The sequence below is a fragment of the Aspergillus saccharolyticus genome, assembly GCF_003184585.1.
Source record: "Aspergillus saccharolyticus JOP 1030-1 unplaced genomic scaffold BP01scaffold_58, whole genome shotgun sequence".
NCBI classification, from domain to species: Eukaryota; Fungi; Ascomycota; class Eurotiomycetes; order Eurotiales; family Aspergillaceae; genus Aspergillus; species Aspergillus saccharolyticus.
The window spans coordinates 37,063-61,627 of record NW_020290668.1 but is presented as its reverse complement, the minus strand read 5'-3'; the positions used below and the strand labels follow the sequence as shown (position 1 = coordinate 61,627).

Genomic DNA, 24,565 nt, shown 5'->3' with positions numbered 1-24,565 from the left:
TTTCAAATTTGTAAGGTAGGCAACTTTCTTCCCCCCCGGCAGCTATATCAGGATCTTTTGACCCGCAGGCTCTTCTGATCCCCACCCCCGGTACTCCATACTCACTCACTTCTATACCCTAGTCGACGATGGAGAGGCCCAATGAGAGTCTACCGGCGGAGAAGTCCGAGGGGACAACAACTGCGGTTGTTGCTGCTGCACCACCCAGGCCAATTGACGATGAAGCCCGCCCGGATGTTTTTTCTTCGACGGTGCAGGAGATCCTCTTCGTCGCGGTGGCGACCATGGCGATTGCCATGTCCTCCCTCGTCAGCGGTGCCGTCACTGTGATTACCGCGGAAGTTCAGAACGATCTGGGGATGACCACGGCGCAATTGACCTGGTTGAGTGGTTCATCCTCGTACGTCTAACTGTGACTCTGGATATCCGCCCGCATCCCTAACCCTAGACCGACCACCCACTGACCTCTCATCCCACCCAGATTGGCGGCGGGATCCTTTCTCCTGTTCTTCGGTCGCGTGGCCGATCTATTCGGTCGCAAGGCCCTGTTTCTCGGCAGCATGGTGCTCTTTGCCGTCTTCTCCCTGGCGGCCGGATTCAGCCAGACGCCGCTGCAACTGGACATCCTCAACGGGGTGATGGGGTTGATGTCGGCGGCGTCTGTGCCCCCGGGCCAAGGGATGCTGGCCAACATCTACCAGCGACCCTCCAAGCGCAAGAACCGGGTGTTTGCCTGCTTCAGCGCCGGGAACCCCATGGGCTTTGTGTTTGGCAGTGTGTTCTCGGGCATTGCCACCCAGCTCTTCAACTGGCGCGCCAGCTACTTCCTGCTGGCCATCATCTACGTGGTGGTCGTTGCCCTCGCCCTCTTCAGCGTACCGGTCGACCCCTCGCCCACGACCGCGCTGTCCGTGCAGGCCGTCAAGAAATTCGACGTCGTGGGCACAATCCTCACCATCGCGGGGATTGGCATGTTCTCGGGGGCCTTGAGGTAAGCCGCCGCTCTGGCCCCATGTCGCATCTTGTCGCACCTCACCCAAGCCCACAGTACTAACAACGCCAACAGCCTGGGCTCTGACGCCCCGCAAGGCTGGCAAACGCCCTACGTGCTCGTCCTCCTCATCCTCGGCGCGGTGCTGATGGCCAGCTTCATCCTCTGGGAGAACTGGTACAGCTACCCGCTGGTGCCGATGAGCATCTGGCGCGACCGCGATTTCTCGCTGGTGATCACCATCCTCCTGCTCGGCTTCCTGGCCTTCCCCATCATGTCCTTCTGGATCGCACTCTTCATGCAGAAGATCAAAGGCTACTCCCCGCTGCTGGTCGCCGTGCACATGCTCCCCATGGCGATCGGGGGCATTCTCGTGAACCTCATCGCCGGCCTCGTCATGCACCGCGTCTCCAACACGCTGCTCCTGGCCATCGGGGCGACCGCCTACGTCGGCTCGTTCCTGTTGATGGGCCTGCAGCACTCGACCAGCAGCTACTGGGCGTTTATGTTTCCGGGGTTGCTGTTGGCGGTCGTGGGGGCGGACTTTGAGTTCTGCGTTGCGAATATGTATGTGATGAGCGCGCTGCCCCCTGCGCAGCAGAGTATCGCGGGGGGCATCTTCCAGACGGTGACCAAATTGTGTGTGACGATTGGGATGGGGATTAGTACGGCGATTTATGATGCGGTGGTGGCGCGCGGGACGGCCACCGGAGGCTACTTTCGCGGGGATCCGATCGAGCCGTATAGTGCGACCTTCTTGTATTGTGCGGGGATTGCCGCACTGGGGATTCCGCTGTGTGCGTTTCTGAGGATTGGGAGGCAGGGGAATACCGGGGGTAAGGGGGTGTTGGAGGGAGAGGGGAGTCGGGAGAGTGTCGTCGAGGAGAAGGGGGTGGCAGAGGTGCGAGGGGGGACATGCGTCGTGGCATGTACTGATGATTGTTTATGCTAGTTGTTCATACCATAGAATGCTACAGATGCAGTACAGTATTCCAGAGTGGGTTTGTGCCCTCGGCCAGGAAGCTGAAAGAAAAGGGAGGTCCGGGGGTTCTCCCCCGGAAGCGCTTTATGCCCAGGAGTACCCCCGGGGAAGGCTGTATCCTAGGGCTTTACGCAGTGGAGGGAGCTGTTGGAGTTGAGGAACCACTGGCCATTTCAAGCCACTTCTACATATACTTCACGGCCACTCAGAGTCCGATCTCGTCGCAGAAGTGGTATGGCTAGCCTGACAACCACAGCAACCCTGAGGCAGTGATGTTCTCAGCGACCGGGCGCTTGTAAAGCATTCCACTCCATCATGTTCAAAAAGTATTGAGCCGTGCCCAAGTCCATCGCATCTGATCTAACCATCTCCGGTTTGACCCACGGTCCCGACCGATGTGATCCGATGGGACAGAGATCGGCGATGCCATAGCTTGCGACTATGGATGCTGGAACCCGAAGGCCGAAGTCGATAGTTGAGAGTTGATCGGGCAGAGTGAATACTAGTAGAAGTGAGGGCATTCGGGGTTTCTACCTCCCGAGGCGGCCACCACCTGCCGAGTCCCGCAGTTTCTAACCCCCGACGGCGATTGACATCGAATTTCCCTCGAACAGTCGCTACCATACATCCCTTTATTAATTCGACGAATGTCTCCCACGCTGTCTCTCTCCCCGATCATCACTCTCGTGTGTCGATGTTCGATTGATCGCCTCGTGGCTGGTAGCGCGAGGACCACCATCATGACTCCCCAACGCACTTCCATCTCCGGAACCACCAAACCAGCTGCAGCTGACGGCCCAGAGATAATGGCTGGCTACAATGCAGCGGTGGGAGGCGAAGTACCGGCTCAAGCTGCGCCTGCTCCTGGTCCTCCGGGTCCGCCGGAGAATCAGTCAACGCTTAGGGTTATCTGCCTCATCGTCTCAGCGTTTGCCGCCATGTTTCTGGTCGCCCTAGACCGAACCATTATCTCGACGGTAACTCCCCCTCGTGAGCTCGTTGAGCTTCAAGGCTGACTGGTATGTCATGCGTAGGCCATTCCTAAAATCACCGATGAGTTCAACTCCTTCGATGACGTTGGCTGGTACGGAAGCGCCTACCTGTTGACGTGCTGCGCCTTTCAGCTGTTGTTCGGGAAACTGTACAACCTGTTCTCTTTAAGAATTGTTTTTATTGCCAGCATCCTGCTGTTTGAGGTCGCCTCTGCGATCTGTGGTGCCGCTCCGAGTTCAGTGGCGTTCATAATCGGGAGAGCCATTTGTGGAGTTGGTGCTGCCGGGATTCTGGCTGGAACAGTTGAGTCAACCGGCTCTATCTCGAATTCTTCTTGCGAATGCTAATGAATCTGTCGTAGATCATGTGCATAATTCATTCTGTACCTCTACACAAGCGCCCACAGATTCAAGGTCTGTTCGGAGCTCTCTTCGGCATTGCCTCCATCGTGGGTCCCGTGATCGGCGGCGCCTTTACGTCTGATGTGACATGGAGATGGTGTTTCTACATCAATTTGCCGATCGGAGGGGCCGCTATGGTGTTCATTGCCTTCTGCCTCAAGGTCCTCAAGCAGGATACAATCAGAGTCCCCAGGGTCGACAAACTGATCCAACTGGACTTCCTCGGGACGACCCTTCTGGTGTCGGGTGTAGTCTGCCTCATACTGGCCCTGCAGTGGGGTGGACAGACGTACGCGGTAAGTCATGCCATCAGCTCCATGACGGTCCACTGACATTCGTCTCTAGTGGAGCAATGGCCGCGTCGTGGCTTGCCTGGTTCCCATGGGAGTCCTGCTGCCTGCCTTTGTCGCCGTACAGATCTTCCTTCCCAAGACCGCAACGCTGCCGGTGCGCATTCTTGCGCAGCGCAGTATCCTCTCCGGCTTCTGGCAGACCCTCTGCGTGGGGTCCGGGAATTATATTTTCGGTATTTATCCCTGCGGAGATCTCAACCTCTCACTGACCACATGGCAGTATATTTCCTCCCCATCTGGTTCCAGTCCATCAAGGGCGATTCCGCCGTAGAATCCGGCATCCGTCTCCTCCCGATGATGCTATCCATGGTCGTCGGCTCCATCGGGGGAGGAATCATCAACTCCAAGGTCGGATACTACACCCCCCTGGCCATCATCGGCTCGTGCATCATGTCCGTGGGAGCCGGCCTTCTCACCACCTTTCAGGTGGACACCGGCGAAGACAAGTGGATTGGGTATCAGATCGTCTACGGGTTCGGTCTGGGGCTGTGCTTTCAGGTTCCCAACCTCGCGGCGCAGACGGTTCTACCAAAGCCCGATGTGCCGTTCGGCCTCGCGCTGATGCTGTTCGGCCAGCTGATCGGGGCGGCGGTTTTTGTCTCTGTCGGGGAGAATATCCTGGCCCATCAACTGGTCACCAGGCTTTCCGGGCTGCCAGGGTTCAATCACGGTCTTGTCACCTCGGGGGGTGTCACGGAGCTGCTGAACGCCATGCCGGCGAATCTGCGTGACACGGTCCTTGACTCGTATAATGAAGCGTTGCGGAGGGTGTTCCAGGCGGGATTGACCGTTTCGTGCTTGACTGTGCTAGGCGCGGCGACGCTGGAATGGAAGAGTATCAAGAAGGGTCAGCCTAAGTCTGATGCTGAGGGTAAGGGGGAGGTTGCTGCGGAGAAGGCAAGACCAGTGGGGAGGGAGTAGAAGGAGGCTGGGAATGTTGTCTTGACTAGATGATTTGGTTGGTGATTGTGCTCAACACGTATCCTTCATTTCTGATAGGTATATTGATTCTAGCCAGTAGAAAATGCTTGTGCCGTATGATCGGGAATGAAGATTATTGGTTATGATTTATGTTAGATGACGGTCTTTAGGGTCATCAGCTACGCAAAAGCGATGTGCTTCTTGGCCTCGAATGAGAGAGATAGGATTCGCTTTAACTTTTGTGGGTCGTCGATTGTTCGAATTCGATGGACTACAATGGGAACAAGCCCTAGACATTTCTATAATCTGCTCATACAACAACCTTGAAGTACAAGAGCAGGCCATAACTCAACTGTGTAGGCTTACAATAAAAAGCTTCCCGTGACTTCTGACGACTCTGCGACAGCGCATGACTTGATTGAGATCATATCAGGACAGAAAAAACCACAAAATAGTTAAGCAAGAGCAAACCAAGTCTTGCGATCAATTCCTGCAAGCCAAGGATAGTCCTCACTCTCAGAGGCTATTACTCTGTCTATATACGGCACCTTTCTCGCTCCTGTGGGAGACTGCCGGCGCCAACAAGGTAATACAATGGGCATGCAGGCACCTTTCCCATCGTCATCCTCATCCACGGCTTCGGTGGACATGATCACCTACACGCCTCCAGCGGAGGTCAGCCAACTGCGCTCCGAACTTGCCCAGCTGGTCCCTGCTTTTGAGAGCGTGACGACCCTAGCGGGGGAGTCAAAGCTGCGGAAGGGTCCGCTCGGCCAGTCCATCGATGGAGTATTGCTGTGTGTCCTGCAACTGGGAACGTACATTGGGTAAGGCGTCCGCCCCGATGGAAGGATCTTTTACATAGTAACGAGCCTAGACACGGCGAACTATATCCAGACGACTGGGCAACCGGATCGAACAGTGTCCTGACTGGCCTAGGGATTGGCCTTCTAGTCTCCACAGCGGTTTCTGTCTCCACCTCCTTGGAAGATTTGGTTCCTGCTGGGGCTGCCGTGTTGCGCATTGCGTTCCGTCTTGGGGTGTATGTGAGCGATGTTTCACAGAGCCTGGAAGCCCTCGATCCGGACAGTTCCGATTCCTGGGCGTATGTCGTGCATGGGTTGACTGTGGAGGAAGCGCAGAAAGAGCTGGACGAGATCCAAGCCATGTTAGGCACTTCAGCAGCGAGCAAGGTCTTTATCAGTGCCATCAGCGAGACCTCTGTCACCGTCCGCGGGCCTCCGTTCCGATTAAAAGCCTTGTTCCGCCACCATGCCTCATTTTTACATCGAAAATTCGCCCAACTGCCGGTGCTTGGAGGCTTGTGTGGTTCCAGTGTCTATGTTAGGTCATATCTTGAACCACTCCCACATACCATAGTATCTCCCGGTCGCAATTCTTAGGGTACCTTTGGAACCTGGGTATCTACCCATCGCACGATCTGCCTGTAACGTAGCTCATGCTGTTACAGCCGAAATTCAGCAACATGCCGGTGGTAGACCCGGGAGTCGTAAACTGGCCGGCCGAGCTTGCGAGCGGCGGCGCCAGAGACGCCCACAAGGTGGTGTTCCCAGCCAGAAGCTGAAGTGGCCAGGCAGTCCTGCCAAAATGCCCTGAATACGTTGTTTCTGTAGCCCACTCACCGTGAAACTGAATTCATAACATCCAAGCTTAGCATATCTGGGTGAAGAGCCTCCAGGATCCATCCCAGGGAATGGTGCTCGGGATGAATACCGGCGACTTTTGTTCCACGCGAGTATAGAACAAAAAGACAATGAGGCCAGAATCGTCACTGCGGTCGCTAAAACACCTGTGAGTGCCGCCTTTACTGGCAGCTGGAAAGCTTCCCAAACTGCTCGGTGTGGTCGATTTCGATGATCACAGTAGCAGTCTGGGCGCACGAGGAAGATCTCCCGTGCGCGACTTTGAGGGCTTTGAGTACTTTTGTCTGCGTTCACTTGCGCGCCTGACCGGTCAGAGTAAGCGCCACGCTACTGAAACAACTGCCCAGCATCAACGAAAGACATCGAGGTGTTTGCTTACCTGGTGATCGATCCCTGTCTCGGCATTAAGACCGGAGTCCGCACGGACTTGGAATCCCCAATAACTGGCGGCTAATGAGAGGTGGCTGTCGACTCTTCCTAATGAAGCCATTACGCTTAATGTGTCAAAGACAGGCACCTGTCTCGAACACTAGCCCGTCGCCAGACTTGCTCCTTGCAGGCCGGCATGTCCGTCTACCGCGCAGCTCTGCCGACCGCACTCTGCGCTCCGGGATCCCGGCGCTTCCGGCGCAGGGGGGCTCGCATCCCGAGTTCCGAATCGGGCCCGGCATCCACCTGGGCTTGTTCGTTTCGCCGGGATTTGTGGTGTACGGGCTCATCATCCGACCGTGCCGGCTTTGATCAGCGGTGGGACCCTCGCCATCGTGGACGCGGTCACGCTGGCAGCTTGCTTGCGCTGGAGGCGCGCTGGCGGTGCTACAATGTGGACGATTGAAGAGATCACGCGGATCTCTTGGACGGTGATTGGAAGTGATGAGCGCGGGGTGGGAGCTGGAGATGAACTGGTATCGCTAGAACCAACTCGAAGCGACTGGAGTCATGGTCAATCCATATTTGTTTTCCTTGTAGCTAGCCATGTAAACCAATTCTCAGTGCATATTGTACGAGTGTCCAGCCCTTTTGATTAGTTAAATAATCAAACGAGAAAGTGCAACTTGGAAGGAGGATGTTGACGAGAATCTAGAAGACTACGACGGTAAGCGATAGACAATGAACGTCGACCAGTAGAGGAAACATTTTACGCGCAATTGCTGCAATCTATTTGTAGAGACCGAAGTGTACGACCCGAGGTGATCGACCAGCTCGTGGGAAAAAGTCCTTCTAAGCCAACTACCACTGCTCAGTCATAGCAACACTCCGTGCCTCCCTGAACCACAACTCAATGAGCGACACATCGATGTCAATGTACAAGTTCCGTGGGCCCGTGGAGAGGGTAGGATGGTAGGCAGTCCTCAGCGCATTCGGTTCGTCAGGATTCTCACGATAAAACCTCACGAGCCGTTCTCGCTGGATGACCCCGAAGAGGGCCGCGGTCCTAGGGTAGGCCACCCGATGCCCCTGCATGGCCTGGGCGAGTTTCCCTTCCAACTGCCGCCAGGATTGCATGGTGGCCTGGGGGCCGTCCACGATTAACATCCATCCGATGACCGGGCCTTCTTCGCCGTAGAGCAACAGCGGGCTGTATGCTTCGGTGGAGTCTTCCATGACTACCTTGCTGTGTAAGAATGACTGGAGCGACGGGTGTCGGTTCTTGACTGTGGAGCGGACTCTCTCCCTGGGTGTAGGGAGACAGTTGGACGCAGGAAGCTATGGTCGCCATGTGTCTTTATAAGCCGCAGGCATGTGCCACTTGATTCACTCACTTCCTGCACTAGAGGGAGGGTTTGCCGGGATATCTCTGCATTATACTGACATCTGGCTATGATGATGCTGAAAAGCCAATGGTGGGCCAAGCACCAGGCCATTGTGTTCTCTGTCATGCTTCATTTTTACCGGAGCTTTTTCTGTGAGCTAAGAGGACATAGGTGATCTGCTTGCGTGTGCCATTCATGTCTCTGTGCGTGTCTGAAGATGAAGGTGCAGTGCAATCTTCTAATCACCCAGGCTAGTTCTTGGCGTGAAAGCCCTGATGCAATGGTCAGAGGCAACTTACCGTCCGTGGAAGAAAGTGTTCACTTCTGGACGTACAGGGGGGGCTCGAGGTCACATGATCGGCGTGTAAGTCCCTATCGCATACGGTTGACACGGCAATGGCATTGAGAATCCCGAACCGAGAGGTCAGCACACGCCTTCGATTGGAAGAAAAAATCAAGGAATGGGATTTCGGGTGGGACCTTGAGGACCTTGAGGGGGGGAGGGTTGGTGGAGCTCAGCCCTATAAGGCGTCCCTCTTGGCACCAGGAGAATCTCCTCGACGGTCATGATACGATATCATCTTGAGAGATTCTTGAACCACATCATACTAGTTGACGCTCTTTCGCAGACGAGAGTCCCGTAACAGTACTCTGCTCATCTCCGTGGAGGAAGAGCGACCACAGAGAATGTACCTCCAGGGAGATGGGTCCAAGTGGGTGGCAGGCAGCATCAAATGCGTGCTCCACTCAGCGTCCAGTGAATGGTCATCCCATCAGACTCTAGCTCGGCCCTGTGCCCTCGCGTCTCCACTTGGAGAGGCAGAACGCGCGCTGTTCCTGTCGCCCAGGACACTGTGAGACAGTGCTCTATCCAGTGTTTGTTCATCGCTACCTCCAAGGTCCTCAACGCGATATCTATAAGACATAACCCTGTCGACCAGCATCCTTGACCATGACCAGCACTTGCCCGCCCTCTCCCTCGCCAGCATGTCCACTTTCAATGCCTCCGACGTGAATCTCCACACGGCCAGCAAGGAAGACGTGCTGTGCTACTATGCCATCTCCGACAACGCATACAACGGCCACCTGGGGGCCCGCATCTCCTCCATCTTTGTCATTCTGTTTGTATCCACTGCCTTCACCTTCTTCCCGGTCGTCTCCAAGGGTCTCCCCAGCTGGAAGATTCCCCACAGCGTCTACATCTTCGCCCGCTACTTCGGCACGGGGGTCATCCTGGCGACCGCGTTCATCCACCTCCTGGACCCGGCCTACAAGCGCATCGGCCCGAAGACCTGCGTCGGGGTCAGCGGGCGGTGGGGCGACTACTCCTGGTGCGCCGCCATCGTGCTGACCGCGGTGGTGCTCATCTTCCTCCTCGACCTGGCCGCGGAGGTCTACGTGGAGCACAACTACGGGATCGAGCGCGACGAGACGGCGACCCAGGCCTTTATTAAGCCAGAGCCCTGCGCCTCGCTGCACCACCCCCAGGAGGACCTCGAAGACCGTCGTCGCCCTCTCCCACCACCATCCTCCCCAAAGGGCCCCATCACCACCCCCTCCTCCACCGAGCTGGACACGGACTGCGCATCGGCGAGCGAGGCGGCCGAACGATCGGTGCGCCAACAGCTCGCCGCCTTCCTGATCCTCGAGTTCGGCATCATCTTCCACTCGGTCATCATCGGGCTGAACCTGGGGGTCACCGGGTCGGAATTCGCCACCTTGTACCCGGTGCTCGTCTTCCACCAGTCCTTCGAGGGGCTGGGGATTGGCGCGCGGCTCTCGGCCATCCCCTTCGCGCCGCGCGCCCGGTTGCCCTACCTCCTGTGTCTGGCGTACGGGCTGACGACCCCGATCGCCATCGCGATTGGGCTGGGGCTGCGCACGACCTACAACCCCAACTCCAAGGAGTCGTTGATTATCCAGGGGGTGTTCAATGCCGTCTCCGCGGGGATTCTGATCTACAGTGCGCTGGTGGAGTTGCTGGCGCGGGATTTCCTGTTTGATCCGTCTCGCACGCGGCGACGGTCGCAGTTGGCGTATATGGTGTTTTGTATGTTGTTGGGGGCGGGGATTATGGCTTTGATTGGGAAATGGGCGTGACGGAGGGTGTCTGGGAGTAATTGTGTTGAGTGAGTGCAGCAAGTGCATCGTGTACAGTCTCTGTCGGTCGGTTTGTATGCGGGTAAATGCTTAGCAGCAGCAGCCGCTCCGACCGGAGGAACGGGTGGATTTTTCCATTCCCCCCATTGCCCCAACCAGTACAAACTACAGTATCCTTTTAGATTCACCAGTCTTACATCTGGAGTACTTGAAAACACACGCATAAATGCATTAATATATCTTCATGAGGAATGTATTAGAATATACACACTGCGGCCATTTCCATATCAACAGCAAACGCGCACGACTGTATGATGATCCGGCCACCAATCGTCACAGTCCCCTCCTAATCAACAAAACTCCATAAACTCAATAACTTCATAGACATCAGAAGATTCTATCATCAGTAGTGACCACACGGTCGGTCACCCGGATTTTAGCAGCAGCACTCGCAGCATTCGAAGCAGCAGAGACCCGCGCAGCTGGGGTTGGTCAGTAAGATGGGATGCCAAACGCGGGATGATGAGGGGGGGGGGGCGGGCTTACACTCCACAGCAGATGTCTTCGCCCTCACCACCACCACGGAGACTCATTTGCATTTGTTCGGGCTGGTTCTGTGGTTTGAGATGGGATTCGTTAGTTGGGGTTGGGGTAATATCGGGTGAATATGTGGTCCACGGGAAGACGTACGGGCTGGCCAGTGACCACGCGCTCGGTGACAGGAGCCTCGGGGGCCGAGGGCTGCTGCATGGTGACGGTGTTGGGATCCCAGGTGGGCTGCTGGGTGGGAGCGGACTCCTTGGAGGACTTGAACCAGTTGAACATGTTGGATGGTGTTGCTTGAGGTAGGAGAGGTTGTGTTGCGGAGGATGCAGAAGACTTGGAGGGAGTATGGAGTATGGAGTATTGAGCGATGGTGTCAGGTAGGGTATCGAAAGTATGCGAGGGAAAAGTAGAGACAAACCCCCGGGGGAAGGGGAAGGAATCCACGGGTTATTTAACTATCTGGGGGTGTGTGATGAGTTGGACCCAGTGGGCACTGCAATCAGCCCTACCAGCGAATTCGCTATGACTTCATGCTCTTCCGTCACGGGTAGGAATCAGTCAATGTTTCTATTCTGGACACAGACTGACTTTCAGGGCGCTTGACGTCAGTCCGTCTGTCCCTGTCTGTAAATGTGGCGGTGAGTGACCCAAGACCATGGAGGATGTGGCAATACCCGGTAGGCAGTAGTAGGTACGGAGTATATGCAGTAACTTACAGTTGCCAGTGGCAGTACTCCATACTGTGTACACACAGACAATGAATTGTTAGGCAGCATCGTTTCAGCCCCACTCCGTCAATTTCCGCTCAAGCTTTCGTCAAGCTTTGCTTGGAGGCTTGGCCAATCACCGTCCATGGCTGCATCCCGCGGCGGTTCACCGGCTGACCAAGGATGAGAAAGTGGCTTGGAGGATTGTGAATTACACAGTAATTGTGAATTAGCCTCCCCTACGTGTTTCCACTAGTGCGGCTGACGGTCTCTGTCGCCCTGTGAATTGACCATCCCCGGCTCCATTCGTTCGTGTTGACTGAGACTGACATCCACCGGGTTAGCACTCAATGGCTCAGCCCCTGGACCCCGTCGCACAGCCTCTGACTGACACAGAGTACATGGGGGCTAAGTATTTGGGTTATTTACGGAGCGAGAGATAGATGCACCCGAACTGAGTGGTCGTAAATGATTGCATGCACACGGACTGCACACCGTTCCGCTCTAGTTACCCGATCCTTCGCCCTAAGATGACCGGTCAGACTGAACCAACACCAGCGCTCTACACGTCCTCAACGGCCCCCATCGCCTGCACCATGAGCTGCTGCTTCTCCGACCATGCCTCTTCGACCCCCCGACAACATCTTTCCCCCCTGGCACATCGTCTACGCCGCGTCGCCCTGCACCAACCCCAAGCCCACCCGACCACCTTCCAAACCAGCACCGCCGTAGTACACACCACCAGCCCGGCCACCATCCCCAACACCGCCGGCACCGTCGCCGGAACAATCAGCCGCCAGAAGTTTGGGTTCGCGCGATGATGATGATGATACACGTCGTGAGGGGTCATCGTCTCCCCCGTCACCGCGAAGGGGGACTTGTCGCCGACATGCGGCGGGGGGGTTCCCCGGTCCGTCCGGGCCCCGGAATGCAGCGACGGGTGAAAGGCTTTTTTCGGCGCCTTCTGCCAGTCCTTGTACTTGCGCACCAGTAGCTGCCAGTACTGCGCGTGCCACACCGAGTTGCCGTGGCCGTGCGAGGCGCGGGAGTCGACGAGGGGCTCGACGATGATCTGCGAAATGATAAGGTCGTCCTCGTCGGAGTCGCGCGACAGGCGCACGTGGATCACCTCCGCGGTGGCGGGGCGACCGGTGGCATCAAAGAATTTGACCTCAACGAAGTACAGATCGCCGAGCTGGGCGTCGACTTTGGGCGGGAGGTATTCGATGTCGACCCCGTAGGTGAGCACGACGGTTTCCTCGGCGGCGTTGCGGTTGCGGTTGCGGTTGCGGCCCTCATGGTGCAGCGGGGCGGAGAGTCGCATGGGGTATGCGGCGGGGAAGACGCTGATGTTGTTGACAAAGAGGGCATTGTGTTCGGTGCGGACATTCATGGACTATTTAGATCATCGATTAGAAGCTGAATGGGGTTTGCTTTGGAGGGCAGAAGTGTTTGGTGGCCTACCACAAATGGCGTGGAGGTGCCGTTATCGACGCGGTGGTCCTCGTCCTCCTGCGGAGGCTGGAGACACGGCAAATGGACCTCATGGCCGGTCACGGTAGGGAAGGCAGGGCGAGTCGGGGGTGATTTCGCCAGGTGGGTTTGGTCCCCGTGGTCAGTCGTGAGGACGGGGGACGCCAGAGAGCCGACCAGACTGAGACTGGTGGCGATGAGACAGCGAAGGTGCATGGCAGAAATGACCGTGAAAGAGCGACACGGGGGTTACTGGCGGGTGTGGAAGGAGTGTAGTTGAAATGAGTGAGTGGATTCCGCATGAAATAAGACCCGAACTAGCCAGAGATCATAGTCTTAGTCTGGGCTGTCATATTAAATAACAAATATCATATACTCCTCTGTTCTCCCTCTTCCTCCTCAAAAAATAGGCAGCCATCAAACAGGGCCAGCCCTACCAGGGACTGATTCCGATTCCGCGGGTCCCGAGGGTCCAATGGCCACACGTACAGAACGTAGGGCTGAACTCGTCACGGCCATTGCGCAAGCACTCCTTGATCAAAAACTAAATCAAGTTGTCATTGAAGAAGTTGCTTCTAAATATGCCACCTCCCCTTGCTAAGGACTTATGGTGGAGGCCAAGGATTCCGAGTGAATATCTGCAACGGGTGAGGAACAGTCAGAGCCATTCTGCTCGGAATCTGCCCGGCGCCCCACAACCAAAGGCCACACTTGACTGCATGTCTGAGTCCCAGAATGATCCGGCCCGCAGAACCGATTTCTGGCCTCAAGAGACGCGTGGTCCAATCTACCGCCTGCGTCTTGCTTACTGGGCTGGGTCAAGCGATTGACCCCGAGGACCGGCATACAATTCATCATTCCCTGCTAGCACAAAAGTTTGCAGGATAGTCTCTCTCCGTTAAAAAACGCAGCCATATTCAAGCACCGGACCACGACTTCACATTGGTCTACTTGTAGAATATGGAACCAAGTACTGCAACCAAGTACTGCCTGGAGTCGCAGCTCCGAATGAAGCAACACGTCTGAAGCTGGCTGGAATCGCCAGATCTGCTCATCAATCCGATTCACTGGGTTAAGCCATGAAAAAGTGCCAGGTGTCGACCGTGGCGTCTGCAATGAAACCGAGAGCTCAGTGTCACACCCGAGAACTGTTGTCGTGCATTATATGAATGCGGACTAGTTTAGGCAGCAGGTTGGGGGATGCGATCCTTTGACCATCTATCACCATTGTCGGCTAAGATGACCTCAGTGAAAATGCCTCGTAGCAGAGCATACCATCAGACAAGCGGTCTCGGGGAGGTGAGATCGCCAGCCTCACAGTCTACACATCGATTCTTCATGGTTGGGTGCTCATCTCATCGCAAGCAGATCAGTATGGGTTTTCAAGCCCTCGCATTCTATTTATCTTGATGCAAAAAGATGGAGTCTAGATAGTATAACCTGTGTCCTGTCTATTTGACTATCACTACGGACTGCAATCGCCACTAAATTAGGATGTGGAATAACGCCCACCTAGCGGGCGCTCTGTACTAGGCTGCCATCCAACTGAAACATTTCCAATGCCATGTAACCACAACCTCAGAGGTGGCCACTGCAGGGTGCTCCCCGTTGCATGGGGAGTGCTCTGCCAGTGGCTATTTTCTGTATGCTGAGCAGTGACCCATCAAGATGTTGGGGATCCTCTCAGCCCACGGTTAGTTGAAGAATGGATGTAACGATAAGCCCACGTTGATGTATGATAGATCCCACGGGGTGTGTCTACCGTCAACTTCCGTCTCATGGCGATGCATTATCTATGACGGTCCAATATTGTATCGCTTCGGAGGACAAGGGCAGAATCTTGGATCAGACTCCCATCAGCTTCGCATGCGTCCATTGTCACTCAATTTGATGCGGTGGTATGTATCTGTGGGTCTTTTGGTACAATTGAACTAATTCATCTTGAAGGATCATCTGGCTGAGCTGACTTAGTGATGGTTAATTTGAAGAGTGGAGTGGAAGCTTCCACTCCTCATGCTAATGATTCTATCTCAAGCCTATACCGTACAGGATAGACTCCGCTGTCATTCTTTTATCGCTTGCTTGGTGTCCGATATTCTCCGCGGCAGTCGTGACACTGCCACATAGCACAGTCCTGCGATAAAGACAGACGTTGGCTGGTATCTGATCCACATATTGAAAGTGAACTCTGATCTGCATTCGAACTTTCATCATCTTCGATACAGGGTGTAGGTATCGGCTGGAGCTCCCGTCAGGCGGAGGAGATCCGCCGTCACTCAATGCAAGACACGAGAATGCTTCGACAGTCCTTTAGCCACATGCTGCTCACCCCCAGCGTCCTATCCCTTGCCCCCCACGAGATTCAAGGAGCTTTCACTTCGCCTGCCGCCCCTTCTCCGGATCCGCCAAGATCTCCGCCTTCCACCGCGGATCATCCGATTCCTGAACCGGCGCCCAACCCAGTTGAATCTTAACCCATCATCAGCACACAAATCAACAGACCACGCCCTGACCCAACCCCAAAGACAGAACAAGCATACCTGCATGACCTTCTGATCCCAATCTTTGGTGAAGCTCTTCACCTTGCCCTCGCAGATCTCGAAAATGGCCGCCGCACTCCACTGCGCCCGTTTCGGCGGGTCCGACCTCTCGATCCCCTGATAGGGGGCGCCCGCATGCGACCCCTCCGCGGTATACCGGAGCAGGACGTGGCCGTCTTTCGCCCAGGCCTGGTCGAAGCGCACGATGTGCAGGTCGGTGACGGATCGCATGACCGTCGCGTGCGAGTCGGCGTAGTCCATCGGCGTGGAGCAGCCCGGGAAGGTGGAGGGGCTCCAGAACCAGCTGTCCGCGGTGCAGAGGTGGCGGACGGACTCGGCGCCGTGGTTGTCGGTGGGGGAGTAGGCGATCGCCATGTATTGCTTGGCGATGGCGATGTTGCGCTGCGGATTGGCAGGTGGTACGGTCAGGTTGGAGTCGGGTGGGTGAAGCGGAAGGGGGTGATTAGGGATTAGGTGTAGTATGGCTTACCTCTTCCTCGGGGGTCTGCGAGGTGGAGATGATGGTCGGTGGTGATTGAGACATGTTGGGTGTTGCAAATGGCGATGGGAATGGAGGTGAGATGAAGAGAGAAGGATTAGTTATGGAAGTGTGTGTCTGTCTGTTTACACGAGCAAAGTGGCGGTGGAGTTCTTATGTTATGGGGAGTGACAGCTAAGGTCCCAGAGTCATCATGACGTATGGAACCCAATCCTTTTCTTTCTTCCAATGACAGTCGAAAATCTCCATGTTAAGCATTGTACTACCATAACTCAATCTCCGCAGAAACCGGCCCCTTATTTCTGTAAAACATGGCTGGAAAGCCCGGATCATGGATTAGATTCAGAGAGACCCTGCCCAGTCCTGATGGGTGGGTCCAATGATGACTCTCGGTTTAACATGTCGCAATTCCAGTTGGTCAACGCCAGTGTGTGATTTGCAATTTGATATGAGAAGGGTTAAAGAGTCCGCAGGACGTGGAACATACTATCAGGTTGGTTGGGACTCAGTTGAGCCTTGTACTCTGAAAATTCCACGATTTCCGGTGGGTTTCTGCAGCATCATGGCACAAAACAACTAGTTCTCGAGCTAATGCTGTAGAATAGTATTGCACTGCTTGTTGTATTATCCGTCGCCCATTGATGATTTCTTGAGTAGTATCTAGTTCTTGACAGTTGTGTTCTTACCAGTAGCGAATTATGTTCTATGTGTCGGCACAAGAATGCAGCCAAGCACGTATAGATAATAGGCCAACTCCGCACAGGACGACAGAAGAATCATCACTTTTAGTCCTTTGCAGTGCCAAGGGATACGACGGACAATGTCCTATGTGGCAAGAGAACAAGCATGACATCCAATCGGAGGTGGATATATTTCAGAAATTTGATATGAGATTGATGAAAGCAAGGGTAGCTAGCTGATAGACAAATGATGAGAGAATATACACGACAATACCGCATGGGTAGCATACGTGTTACCCTAGATTGAGTGATTTTGAAGTTGTTCCTGGGACTAGATATGTAAACCAGTTTCCAGAATATCGTATTTCGATCTGTATCAAGCAACTAAAATGAACGTAGTTTACATTTCCTCATAACCAAAGATCATAACATGATTCATTCCGCCATCATCAAAGGGTACATATATCATGAAGTTGGCACAATCGGACACGCGAAATCATCTATTCATCGCCAGTGTTGTGGATCTTGTTGGGCAAAGCGCGCTCGAGCTTCTCGGGGACAGCCTTCTGGATGCCCTTGGGGACGATGGAGTCTTCGCCGTCGTTCAGAGCGTGGGTGACGCGACCAGTCCCGGAACCGGTGTCGTGGAGCTGAAGGAAGAAGAGACTATTGTTAGTATCATGAATGGGTAGGCCCAAGAGCCCAGTGAATTGAGACATACCTTGTTGGGCAAGGATTCTTCAAGCCCTTGGGGAGCCTTCTCCTGCACTTTGCCGGGGACTTTCGAGTCGCCGGTGGCGTGAGACATGCCCTGTCCGTATTCGTTCTGCATGGTGATAGGTGTGGACGAAAGGTTCAGATTGAATGATATTAAAAATAAATTGTATAAATTAAATTGTATGTCAGGCGTGCTGATGGTATGATAGTTAATCAAACTGTTTTTAATGGGACGTGTATAGCAGAGGATCGGCTCGAAGCTTTATAGCTTCTGTGAGGGTTGTTGCTGACTGGTGTGTCATCATGGCTTCACCATGTTGTCACGACGACTGATTTTGTTGGTGGTCGATCATTGGATGATCTTGGAATGCGGAGACCAGATGTCGTAGGAGATCGATAAAGTTAATCATGATCCACCTCTAGACATGAGATTCTCGATGGAAATCTACGTATCTCTGAGATCAGGGACTTTGCCCCGATTATCTCCGCTCCACTGCCCCACTGTATTGTCATTACGTTAAGGCTCATGCGGGCAGCCTCCATCCCCAGAACAGACTGTAATCTATCGTCACGTATGGTATTCTACATATGTCATTTCAGCTTACTAAGCTCAGGGTCTTTCCTGCTGCAGAATGGCTTTTGCCACTCGACATCCGGCCAGATGCCCTCGAACAAACCGTCATGCCTTCGAGTGGCATAGGCACCACTAATACTAGGCAAAGCAAGATCACTCGCACGCACACCGGGTGTACAACATGCCGAGGGAGAGGCAAAAAGGTCCGTCATCAGGAATCTCCTCCATGGATCCTCGAATGTGCGATGGAACCAAGCCTCGCTGCCGGGCCTGCGTCCGATTATCCTTGGACTGTAGCTACCTATGGTCTGGCTTTGACGTTTCGACAATCAGGTACCTCCAGATGCCATTGTCGCGTCATCAACAGCGGCTCAACCCACGGTGCGTTGCGACACGATCAGCCAGCCAAAGCTCGCCTTTGAAGTCACCACACTGCTCGGAGTACACCTGGAGTCCAGGCTTCCCTGGACCGGGGAGATGTTTGGAAGGTTATGCGATCTGAGCCACTTCAGGGACCATGTGCTCAATCTCCTACCGAGATTGTCGATGACGTCGGTGGAGAAATGCTTCCAATCTCCGTACCTACCGTAGGCACTGCCGCTCTCGGCATCGCCGCCGCGAAGTCTTTCCGTGCTCAATGCCCAGGTGGGAAGCTATCTTCTTGTATGTGGTGACGCAAGGTCGGTTTTCAGTCCCCTCGTGAATGCCCGACACCACCATCAAGCACGGAGTTACCATGCCCGTGCACTTCAACTCTGCCAGTCTGCGAGTGCAGGGGCAGCAGGGGCAGCTGCACGCAATGCAGCTTCCATCCTGAAGACACTGGTTGTTCTGCTGATTATCATCATGCCTCGACCAATCATCTCAGTTTCCGATTGGCCGTTTGGGAGACCCTCCGTTTTGTGTCACAGCATCAAGAAGACATCCTGCGCTCAGCGGATGGACTGGGAGCATTGTCGATGTGGCCTCGCTTGTGTGTCTCCTATCGATTGTCAAAGCCGCTCTCGTTACTGCTTAGAGAACGAGGGCATTAGCTCATTTGGTCCAAATTATTTCCCGGACCCGACGGAGCATTTGTATCTCAGCTGTGTTCTGGGAATGAACACAGATGACCTGATTTATGATGTTCTGATCACGACTAGTCGTCTTCCGCTCGGTCGTAGAGACCTACCATATCTCCGAGCCGTCGAGAGATATTGGTCCTGCTGCACACAGACTGTTGATTGAAATGCTAGGCAGACACTCTGGGCCTGACGAGTATGTTGAAGCGCAAGAGGGCTCTACCAGAGGCTCGCACCTGGTCGGCTTGCTGACGGTTCGAGGGAACGGTTAGAGGTTTGGAGGTCGCGTATGTGAGAGCTGGTCGCTTAGGTCGTGTTCAGAAGGGGGGCGGTGCACGGGTTGAGTTGCCCTACTACAAGCTCGCAGCAGTGGATACAGGGCACTCATCGCAAGGTGATGAATGCTATCTACTGCCTTCTCTGGGAGATGGTGTTCGAGGAGGCTCACGGGTTGCGCAGCGAGGACTTGTCACCTACGAGCGAGAGCACAGAGGGTATGTCCAAGCTTGATGTGCTGGCGCATAGTGTGTACCAGATTGTTGATATGTTGGACCGAGGAATGATATGTGTATCAGAAATTACTAGACCATGCCATGCAACAATACGAAGACAGTGCCCAACCATTACAGCACCGCCCCAACCCTATCCGGCCAACAATCCGCCACCTCGCCTCCCTCCAACACCGAAACCACCACCGATCCCTCCCCCGCCAACGGATTCCCTTCCCACACCACAAAGTCTCCAACATAGTGCTCCCGTTCAGTCCCCTTCTGCAACCCCAAAATCTCCTCAATGTTCGTCGAGACCAGCGCGATCGCCTCCCGCTCGGTCAACCCCGCCTGCTTACCCGCTGCCCGCGCGTGCTGCGCCAGCGCATGTACCCCAGAGTCCCCCACGATCGCCAGACCCAGCTGCACGCCCGCGTCGAGGAGCGTCTTGGCGGCACTGTCGGTCAGCGGCGGACCGACAGGGATATCCTTTTTCTCCCAGTGGTCGGGTGCGCCGCGGTTCCCGGTCAGGATGACGGGGATGGATTCTTCGGCGAGGTGGCGGGCGACCTGGGCATCGGATGAGCTTGGGGTGATTGCTAGGAAGGAGCAGGGAAATGCATGGATGCTCGGGCACTTACCAACGGGGCGCCGTGACCGCCATAAAGGACGAGGTTGACGGCTCGGAAGTCTTGCTTGATGCGGACGAGTTGCGCGATATCGTCCTTCAGAAACACTTCAGCAAGAGAAACCCTAATGCATCCTGCCAGGGGGAAATGCCAGACATACCTGGTGGAAAGCATGCACCACGACGGGCAACGACCCGTTCGCTGCGCGCGCATACACCCCTGCGCTCTCCTTCTCGCCCTGCTCCAACACCTGGCGTAACCGCTCAATGCCCGACGAGACAGTTGGGGTATCATCATCTAGAACGAGCACATTCATCAGCCACCGAATGCAACTCAACAAGAAAATAAAACTGCAAGCAAGCACTTACTCCTCGCCCCCTGCCCGACCGTAAAATGCAACGCCACCTCATCCTTCCAAAGCCCACCGTCGAGAATACTCGCATGCTCATGCGTGCGGACTCCCACACTGACCCCTTGAACAATTCCCGCGCTCAACGGCGGGGTCACCGCCTTCGTCACGCCACCGACCTGCGCACGAGAAAAAGCACGGCCGTGCAGATGGACACCGTATTTGGCGAAGGATACGCTCTTGCGCTCGTTCAGCGGGTCGGTGGCGCCCTTGACGTCCTTGCCGTCGCCGGTGGAGGGCTCTGAGGCGATATCCTCGATCCCGAGTTTGTTGCCGAAGGCGACGAGGCCGGGGGTGATGTATCCATTCTGGAGGGTGATTTGCGTGAGGGTTTCGTGGGAGGCATGGGCGAGACAGGCGGACTTGCTGTCTAGGCAGGTGATTTGGCCGTTCTCGAATAGGATGGAGGTTTCCTCGTGGTTTGGTGTTGAGTAGCCAGTGGCGGGGAGGAGGACTTGCTGGATGCCAGTGAAGAGGATCTGGGCGCGGGATTTGTCCCGGACTTGGTTGCAGATGTGCTCGCCTTCGTCTCCGATGACGGAGGGGCGGACTGCGGGTGCATGTCGAGGGTAACCCTGGTTGGGAATCTCTGGAAGGCCGTTCGGTTTGAGCACTGCCCGACCGTCGATGAAGACTTCGATGGGAGTGGCGCCGACTTGCAGCGGGTGGTCGTCCCAGATCACCAGGTCGGCGTCGTAGCCAGGACGCGTGTAGCCGATCCGGTGGTCTTGCTGGATGGAGCGCGCGGGGATGGAGGTGACTGCTTGCAGGGCTTTGGCCTCGGAGAGACCGAAGGAGTGTGCGGTCGCTGCTTGATCGCTGTGCGGTCGTCAGACGGAGGACCCAGCATGGATGGTGGTCTGGCACTTACAGAAGGTATTTGGCATAATTCCCCTCTCCGGTGTGATCCTGCAGTCACCAACCCATTAGATAATGTAAGTTGTGACCCCTAAAGCAGACTTACCGATTTCAAGGCGACTCGCAGTCCATGGTCGTCCAAGATCTTGGGTCCGCGGAGATTCGACTCATATGCCTCGGCCTTGTACAAGCCGTTATCGGCGAATGTTGCGATGGTGATGTTCCTGCCAGCCACATCATCAGCGTGTCAGCTCTGTTATATTCACCCGGACATAAGACGCACTCCTCCAGATGTTTCAGAAATTCCGGCACCTGCCAGGCAGACAGTGCATGGTGGAATGCCCGCGGATGAATATCGAATTCATGCAACACAGCCAACATCCGTTCCAGGTCATCCGGCGTGTAGCAGTGCACGTTTAGATTCAGCTCCCCGCGCAGCAAGGCCACCAGCGTGTCGAGCTTGAATTCCTCCGGGCGCTTGCCGTGCTGTTGGACGAAAGTGGCGATCTGCTGGCTCTGGCCGAACCGGGTCTTCTCGATGCGGAACGCAGCGCTACACCATTCTGACTGTTGCTCGTGCAGCTCGCGTGCCTTGTTGAGTTCTTCCCGCAGCAGCCAAGCGAGCCCTAATCGCGTGTGGCCGTAGAAGCGCCGGGGGTTCTCGCCGCAGGCCATCTTGAGATACCGCTGCCGCTGCGCATCGGGGATGCCGTGGTCGAGCAGCAACTCTTCGATGACGGGCTCGCTGTCTGGACCGGGGCGCGGGAGGTTCTTGACCAGATAGGCCTCGCCGCCGATGACGTTGGCGGAGCCTGGCGGGATCAGCGACGAGGTGACGCCGCCCGAGGCGATGATTCTGATGGCTGGGTCGTCGGGGTTGAACCCGTCGACCCCGCGGACGAACGAGGTCAACGGTCCCAGGAGTGGACTCTCGTTGACGTCCTTAGTGGCTGGGAGCTGAGGGAATGACAGTAACAGATGATGCGAATGCATATCGACCAGACCGGGTGTGACGAATGCTCCCTGTACGTCGATGACTTGAGCATTGACTGGGAAGGGGGAATGTAATGCCGTTGGCAATACCGATCGGATCACCCCAGCGTCGAAGACGACATCCACCCGGTCGCGAAGAGTCAATTCTCCGTCGAAGAGCGTCGCATTCTGGATGATGATGGCGGCTTTTTGGCCCGAGACGGGGTTCCAGCGGGGGTTCTGTCGGCGGGCGGAGACTGCAGCCTCGTGCGGGCTGTGATCGTACCCATCGTGACACTTTTGTAGTCCCCCGTAGAATTCGCGCTTGGTGGCAGCGGAGGTGGTCGGAGTGAGTACATCTGCCGGCGACCACCTGGAGAGTAGCAGGAGCGTCGCAATCACGGCCCAACCGCCAATGGATCGTCTCCAGCGTCTTAGAAACCGTCGTCGCGGTGGGCGAGCTGGTTTTGGAGCTGCTGGGCCCGCGAATCCCAGAAGACCACCCTTGGTTGCCATGGTCTGTTGATGAAAGACTAGGTAGCTCCTTGACTGAGGTTAATGAGAGTACGGACGGCGATGTGTGGATAGATATAGGCCTGGCCTGCACCGCTGGCGTGACTGTGGGTCGGAAGTGCGTTATCAGTCGGTGAGATATCGGTCAATCCTTCTTACTACACATGTTGTATCCTCATGCAGAGCGACAACCGGTGTATATTCTGCCGTAGTTCTTGATTGATGTTGTTGGATTGACAAAAGAGAGGTGATGAGAATTCCGAAGATGTTACGTGCATGTCGCCTCCAGCTGAGATGCAAACAACCGCCGCATTGTTTACATTATGATCACGTGACTGGAGGTCCGACGGCGATTGATAAGGAATCCCTCCCGGTCGGCGTTCATGCATCCATCATCCTGCGAGGAGTACTGCATGATTCCTTCCATGAAGTAATGACAAGTCCAGAAAAGTTCAGAAAAGTCCAGATTTGCCAGCAAGTGTCTGTTTTTTCCCGACGCCATTCATACCTCTCGATAGCCTCCAGGGAGGGAGTGATACCTGAGGCTCTCCATAAGCGTGCCATTGAACCCGCTCGGCCACCACTGCATCCTCCCAGCCATGCAGAAGATACCTCTGAATCCTCCTCCCCTCGAGGAATTAGCGGGAGTAATTGAACGTGCACTTCAGACCAACTTTGACTTTGGTCATGCTGAAGTAGTGCAATGCCCCGACCTGCGTCAACCGCCATTCCAACTCGCGGCTGCCGGCCTCTCCGGCTCCCCGCGCATCAGCGATGTCGGCGGCCAACACCATCTGTTCCCGACCCCACGACTCGACAAGAGGTACTCCCTCCTCTCCATCGCTCAGCAGATGGAGATGTCCCCCACTGGTGGCTTTCTGATCGGCGCGGGCGCCGCCCCTTTCTACGAGCTGGGCCAGAACGCCGAGCTGGCGCCCAATCTGGCCTGGCGAGCGAAGACCCTCCCCTCCCCACCCGGGGATAAGACTCCACCACCCACATTCACCGATCCATCCTCACTCATCATCACCAACGGCACACGGATCATCGAGATCGACTCCAGCCGCGACGATATCGAACCACAGCCGCGCACGACCATTTCCGCCACGACCAATTGCGCCCTGATGGTCAACCTGTACGGATGCGAGGGTCAGCCCGGCCCGGTGATCAAGGTCACCGCACGGACGCGAACCGGCTGCCAGAACTTGACAACCTGCATCCGCCGGGGCATTGAGGAAGAGTATGGCGATGGGCGCCCCGTTTCACTGGGCGGAGTCTTTTTGCTCAAGGCAGGCAGCGCCAGGTTTCACATCATGCCGGACTTTCCGACGGAGCTGCCCTTCCGCGACCGCGCCCAGCTCGAGCAGGAATGGCTCACCTACCATGCGTTTGAGGCGCCCGTCGTGTGCTTGACCGTCCTGCACAGTGCGGATCCCGCGGGGCTGGGGCTGCGCATGGAGCATACGCATTGCTTCGAGACGGAGGGGAGTCGGAAGGGGGGGCATTATCATTACGATCTGCAGGAGGGGGGCAGTGTGGAGTATGAGGCTTATCTCAATGTTGTGCCGGTCGTGTATAGGATCGATGGGTCCAGGGATCAGTAGATACTGTAGCATTCTGGGAGAGTCGGGTCCGAGAAATGTACAGTATGCACAGCTCAGCATTCACCGTTCCCGATTTCCACGCATTAGCCGTTGGCTCCCCCGCGGTTCGAATACCCGCAGCCCAGGAAGGAAGGTA

The 24,565-nt window shown here is 55.5% G+C and overlaps 14 protein-coding genes across 14 annotated transcripts; 7 read left to right on the top strand and 7 right to left on the bottom strand.

Annotated features, from left to right (window-relative positions):
* Positions 1-93: 93 nt before the first annotated feature.
* Positions 94-2,215, top strand: BP01DRAFT_419153 (putative transporter; the record flags this gene model as incomplete). Its single annotated transcript, XM_025579385.1, has 4 exons — positions 94-400; positions 482-991; positions 1,067-1,827; positions 1,980-2,215. The coding sequence occupies exons 1-4, from the start codon at positions 129-131 to the stop codon at positions 2,213-2,215; spliced, it is 1,779 nt and encodes a 592-aa protein (XP_025426844.1). The 5' UTR covers positions 94-128.
* A 564-nt stretch (positions 2,216-2,779) lies between these two features.
* On the top strand, positions 2,780-4,641 carry BP01DRAFT_307247 (putative MFS aflatoxin efflux pump; the record flags this gene model as incomplete). The annotated part of the gene is made up of 5 exons (XM_025572280.1): positions 2,780-2,950; positions 3,008-3,268; positions 3,328-3,663; positions 3,713-3,893; positions 3,941-4,641. The coding sequence occupies 5 exons, from the start codon at positions 2,780-2,782 to the stop codon at positions 4,639-4,641; spliced, it is 1,650 nt and encodes a 549-aa protein (XP_025426843.1).
* Positions 4,642-5,235: 594 nt separating this feature from the next.
* BP01DRAFT_386964 (uncharacterized protein) lies at positions 5,236-6,226 on the top strand (the record flags this gene model as incomplete). The annotated part of the gene is made up of 3 exons (XM_025577704.1): positions 5,236-5,468; positions 5,519-5,984; positions 6,113-6,226. 3 exons carry the CDS (start codon positions 5,236-5,238, stop codon positions 6,224-6,226), a joined length of 813 nt encoding a protein of 270 aa, XP_025426842.1.
* Positions 6,227-6,466: 240 nt separating this feature from the next.
* Positions 6,467-6,795, bottom strand: BP01DRAFT_386963 (uncharacterized protein; the record flags this gene model as incomplete). The annotated part of the gene is made up of 2 exons (XM_025577703.1): positions 6,467-6,589; positions 6,685-6,795. 2 exons carry the CDS (start codon positions 6,793-6,795, stop codon positions 6,467-6,469), a joined length of 234 nt encoding a protein of 77 aa, XP_025426841.1.
* Positions 6,796-6,878: 83 nt separating this feature from the next.
* Positions 6,879-8,331, bottom strand: BP01DRAFT_395551 (uncharacterized protein; the record flags this gene model as incomplete). The annotated part of the gene is made up of 3 exons (XM_025578401.1): positions 7,560-8,331; positions 7,033-7,236; positions 6,879-6,980 (listed from the first exon to the last, which is right to left on the bottom strand). Exons 1-3 carry the CDS (start codon positions 7,908-7,910, stop codon positions 6,879-6,881), a joined length of 657 nt encoding a protein of 218 aa, XP_025426840.1. The 5' UTR covers positions 7,911-8,331.
* A 715-nt stretch (positions 8,332-9,046) lies between these two features.
* On the top strand, positions 9,047-10,385 carry BP01DRAFT_369545 (ZIP zinc/iron transport family; the record flags this gene model as incomplete). The annotated part of the gene is made up of 2 exons (XM_025576556.1): positions 9,047-10,109; positions 10,342-10,385. 2 exons carry the CDS (start codon positions 9,047-9,049, stop codon positions 10,383-10,385), a joined length of 1,107 nt encoding a protein of 368 aa, XP_025426839.1.
* Positions 10,386-10,701: 316 nt separating this feature from the next.
* BP01DRAFT_350445 (uncharacterized protein) lies at positions 10,702-11,273 on the bottom strand (the record flags this gene model as incomplete). The annotated part of the gene is made up of 2 exons (XM_025573794.1): positions 10,850-11,273; positions 10,702-10,773 (listed from the first exon to the last, which is right to left on the bottom strand). The coding sequence occupies exons 1-2, from the start codon at positions 10,982-10,984 to the stop codon at positions 10,702-10,704; spliced, it is 207 nt and encodes a 68-aa protein (XP_025426838.1). The 5' UTR covers positions 10,985-11,273.
* A 294-nt stretch (positions 11,274-11,567) lies between these two features.
* Positions 11,568-13,471, bottom strand: BP01DRAFT_360918 (uncharacterized protein). Its single transcript, XM_025576015.1, has 2 exons — positions 12,877-13,471; positions 11,568-12,808 (listed from the first exon to the last, which is right to left on the bottom strand). Exons 1-2 carry the CDS (start codon positions 13,099-13,101, stop codon positions 11,975-11,977), a joined length of 1,059 nt encoding a protein of 352 aa, XP_025426837.1. The 5' UTR covers positions 13,102-13,471; the 3' UTR covers positions 11,568-11,974.
* Positions 13,472-15,039: 1,568 nt separating this feature from the next.
* Positions 15,040-16,060, bottom strand: BP01DRAFT_192196 (uncharacterized protein). The gene is made up of 3 exons (XM_025570961.1): positions 15,916-16,060; positions 15,426-15,827; positions 15,040-15,354 (listed from the first exon to the last, which is right to left on the bottom strand). Exons 1-3 carry the CDS (start codon positions 15,967-15,969, stop codon positions 15,259-15,261), a joined length of 552 nt encoding a protein of 183 aa, XP_025426836.1. The 5' UTR covers positions 15,970-16,060; the 3' UTR covers positions 15,040-15,258.
* Positions 16,061-16,942: 882 nt separating this feature from the next.
* BP01DRAFT_360915 (uncharacterized protein) lies at positions 16,943-17,515 on the bottom strand. Its single transcript, XM_025576014.1, has 2 exons — positions 17,326-17,515; positions 16,943-17,254 (listed from the first exon to the last, which is right to left on the bottom strand). Exons 1-2 carry the CDS (start codon positions 17,434-17,436, stop codon positions 17,105-17,107), a joined length of 261 nt encoding a protein of 86 aa, XP_025426835.1. The 5' UTR covers positions 17,437-17,515; the 3' UTR covers positions 16,943-17,104.
* Positions 17,516-17,986: 471 nt separating this feature from the next.
* BP01DRAFT_192128 (uncharacterized protein) lies at positions 17,987-18,569 on the top strand. The gene has a single exon (XM_025570958.1). It carries the CDS (start codon positions 18,077-18,079, stop codon positions 18,395-18,397), a length of 321 nt encoding a protein of 106 aa, XP_025426834.1. The 5' UTR covers positions 17,987-18,076; the 3' UTR covers positions 18,398-18,569.
* Positions 18,570-19,278, top strand: BP01DRAFT_192140 (uncharacterized protein). The gene is made up of 2 exons (XM_025570959.1): positions 18,570-19,152; positions 19,229-19,278. Exon 1 carries the CDS (start codon positions 18,742-18,744, stop codon positions 19,120-19,122), a length of 381 nt encoding a protein of 126 aa, XP_025426833.1. The 5' UTR covers positions 18,570-18,741; the 3' UTR covers positions 19,123-19,152; positions 19,229-19,278.
* BP01DRAFT_408789 (amidohydrolase) lies at positions 19,238-23,240 on the bottom strand (the record flags this gene model as incomplete). Its single annotated transcript, XM_025578828.1, has 9 exons — positions 19,238-20,014; positions 20,086-20,169; positions 20,234-20,370; positions 20,442-21,301; positions 21,354-21,391; positions 21,447-21,564; positions 21,624-22,831; positions 22,985-23,114; positions 23,146-23,240. The coding sequence occupies 9 exons, from the start codon at positions 23,238-23,240 to the stop codon at positions 19,580-19,582; spliced, it is 3,105 nt and encodes a 1,034-aa protein (XP_025426832.1). The 3' UTR covers positions 19,238-19,579.
* BP01DRAFT_192144 (PTD012 family protein) lies at positions 23,145-24,471 on the top strand. Its single transcript, XM_025570960.1, has one exon. It carries the CDS (start codon positions 23,425-23,427, stop codon positions 24,427-24,429), a length of 1,005 nt encoding a protein of 334 aa, XP_025426831.1. The 5' UTR covers positions 23,145-23,424; the 3' UTR covers positions 24,430-24,471.
* The last annotated feature ends 94 nt before the right edge of the window (positions 24,472-24,565 follow it).